At 39.0% G+C, this 2,909-nt stretch overlaps 1 protein-coding gene across 18 annotated transcripts in view; it reads left to right on the forward strand.

Moving 5' to 3' along the window:
* The window catches only part of FRAS1 (Fraser extracellular matrix complex subunit 1), a 474,502-nt gene that overhangs the window by 368,046 nt on the left and 103,547 nt on the right, over positions 1–2,909 (forward strand). For all 18 annotated transcript variants that reach the window (XR_003680571.1, XR_003680570.2, XR_003680569.2 and 15 more), the window contains one exon: positions 1,798–2,045. Coding sequence is in view for 15 of the 18 variants with exons in the window: in XM_024115434.2 (XP_023971202.1) it covers positions 1,798–2,045 (248 nt within the window). In the remaining 3 variants the exon portion in view is untranslated. The remainder of the gene's footprint in view (positions 1–1,797; positions 2,046–2,909) is intronic.

Consider the following 2,909-nt stretch of genomic DNA (forward strand, 5'->3'; position numbering starts at 1 on the left):
GCAATCCCACTACTGGGCATATACCCTGAGAAAACCATAATTCCAAAAGAGTCATGTACCAAAATGTTCATTGCAGCTCTATTTACAATAGCCAGGACATGGAAGCAACCTAAGTGTCCATCAACAGATGAATGGATAAAGAAGATATGGCACATATATACAATGGAATATTACTCAGCCATAAAAAGAAACGAAATTGAGTTATTTGTAGTGAGGTGGATGGACCTAGAGTCTGTCATACAGAGTGAAGTAAGTCAGACAGAAAGAGAAAAACAAATACCGTATGCTAACACATATATATGGAATCTAAAAAAAAAAAAAAAGGTTATGAAGAACCTAGGGGCAGGACAGAAATAAAGACGCAGACATAGAGAGTGGTCTTGAGGACACGGGGAGGGGGAAGGATACTGGGACTAAGTGAGAGAGTAGCATTGACATATATACACTACCAAATGTAAAATAGATAGCTAGTGGGAAGCAGCTGCATAGTACAGGGAGATCAGCTCAGTGCTTTGTGACCACCTAGAGGGGTGGGATAAGGAGGGTGGGAGAGAGATGCACAGAGGGAGGAGATATGGGGATATATGTATATGTATAGCTGATTCACTTTGTTATAAAGCAGAAATTAACACACCATTGTAAAGCAATTAGCTCCAATAAAGATGTTAAAAAAAAATTTCTGGCATCCTAAGGGAACTATGTTAGGAGCATAACAGTCATAGCCCAGTTTCTTTACCATTATATTTAACCTATATTTGTGTAATTAATATACGAGTTCTAAAAATGTTTGTAAATTATTAGTTTTATTACTTTTTTAGCCACATTACCACTAGCACCAGTAAATCACATTAACACAATGTTGAAAGAGAAGGCTTAGAAGATGAATACAAAGAATAAATAAGTTATTTTGTTTCATTATATAACATCAATTATGACAGTCAATAATCTATGAAGAAATAGAATTGAATAAAACATCCAAGAAGACCAGTTCCTCAGTTGTGCTCGTGGAATCATTGGGACCCATGGCACTAAGTAGAATTTCTCAGAAAAAGGCTTCTATGACCAAACAATTTTGATAAACTTTAATATTGAATATTGGAGATTCTAGAATTCTAATGAATCCTGCTGTTTAAAAATTTTTTATTTTTAATTTTGTTTAAACCTATTTTTCTTAAACATTTATGATCTTGACATTTTTTTTCACACCACACCTATCAGATCTATCACAAGTTAGTACTCTAGACTTACACAGTTTAGGTTTCTAACTTTAAATATATTTTTCAATTTCTAAGTGTTTTTTAATTTAAAAAAACCTTATGTTCTCAGTTAGAACAAAGATCTCTTACAGGTTTGTCTAGCATAATTTACCTTCTTAACTTTTTCAGTAAATCTTCAGTATCAAGATTAGATTCTAGAAGGGCTATCATAAAGAACAGAAGCATCTTCTTTATTCTCTAGAACGAAGAGTGATGAGTGAAGCTTACAAGCAGATTTTGGCTCAACATGATTAAAAACTTAAAAGAATTTTACAGCTATCGTCAGTGGAAGTAGCTCCCTTGTAAAACAGTGAGGCTCCCACCTTGAGCCGTGTTGAAGGACAGGCTAAATAACCCTTTTGCAAGGCTAGTATAAAGGGAATCTTATATTGGGTGGGTGGTTGGACTAATTAGCTTACAACTCCCAGAGTTTATGATCCTATATGTACTTTGAAATCCTGAGAACAAAGGTGTTATGGAAATGTAAAGCGTTATTCCCAGAAGTAATTGGTTTTTTTGCAATTTGTTTTATTCTTGAAAGGTGACACTTTCACATATGAGGATGTAGAGGAAAATGTTCTGCAGTATCTACACGATGGATCCTCTGCCCGGGAGGACAGCATGGAGATCTCAGTTACAGACGGCATCTCAGCAGCAACGGTGGATGTGAGGGTGGAGGTGTCACTGTCCGAGGCCCGGGGGCCTCGGCTGGCTGCTGGCGCCTCTCTGAGCATCACCGTTGCCAGTAAAAGCACAGCTATAATCACTAGGTCACATCTTGCTTACGTTGTAAGTTCTTCTGTTTGTCTTTTTGTCCACTGCACCCTCTGACTAGGCGGACTAGAAAGGGATGCCATGGCTGAATATTTGGGCCATCAGACATATGGCCATAAAAGAACTTTTTTCTCCCCTTCCCTATCATTCTACTCTTAGGAATAGTTACACTCTTTATTGCAGCTGCTCCCACTGTCTCCCAAGCAGACAAGTGAATGAGCCAGAACGTTGATGAAATCCCTATTTGTAGGGATGGGTGATTGTCACCTGGAAACAGTGCCAGTGTCAAAAAGCCCAAGTCCCCATATTTTAAGCTCCATCGATAATATTTCAAATGGGAATTTTAGGAGAAGAGCATTTTAGAAGAACTTACCTGGCCAGTGACTAATAAGGAATGGTATTTCAAGGCCCACTTTTCTGAGAGAAAGCCTGCTTTTCACCAGCGTCTGTCTCAGGTCCAGCTCTGGACAGAATGCTGGCATGCTCCTGTGGCAGGATTATTGACTCACCCTCCATCCAGTGCCCCAAGAGAAGCAGTGTGGTTCGGGTACTAAGGGTAGATTCAGGAACTCTGTTGTTGTTTTTTCCACCAATCTGACCTTAATTTGATAAGTGATCCTGGCTAAATTAAACTCATCCTCTTTCCTTGACTTTACCTCTGGAGCTAAGGCTAATGAGGATAATTAATTTTATTTTGCATTTAAGTATGTTGTAAACAGATGTGAACTCTCCATGTAAAAATAATGAGTAGGGTTGTTTTTTTTTTTTTTTTTTTTTTTTGGTGGTACGTGGGCCTCTCACTCTTGTGGCCTCTCCCGTTGCGGAGCACAGGCTCCGGACGCGCTGGCTCAGCGGCCATGGCTCACGGGCCCAGCCGCT

Source organism: Physeter macrocephalus, chromosome 7 (assembly GCF_002837175.3).
Source record: "Physeter macrocephalus isolate SW-GA chromosome 7, ASM283717v5, whole genome shotgun sequence".
In the NCBI taxonomy this organism is placed as follows: Eukaryota; Metazoa; Chordata; class Mammalia; order Artiodactyla; family Physeteridae; genus Physeter; species Physeter macrocephalus.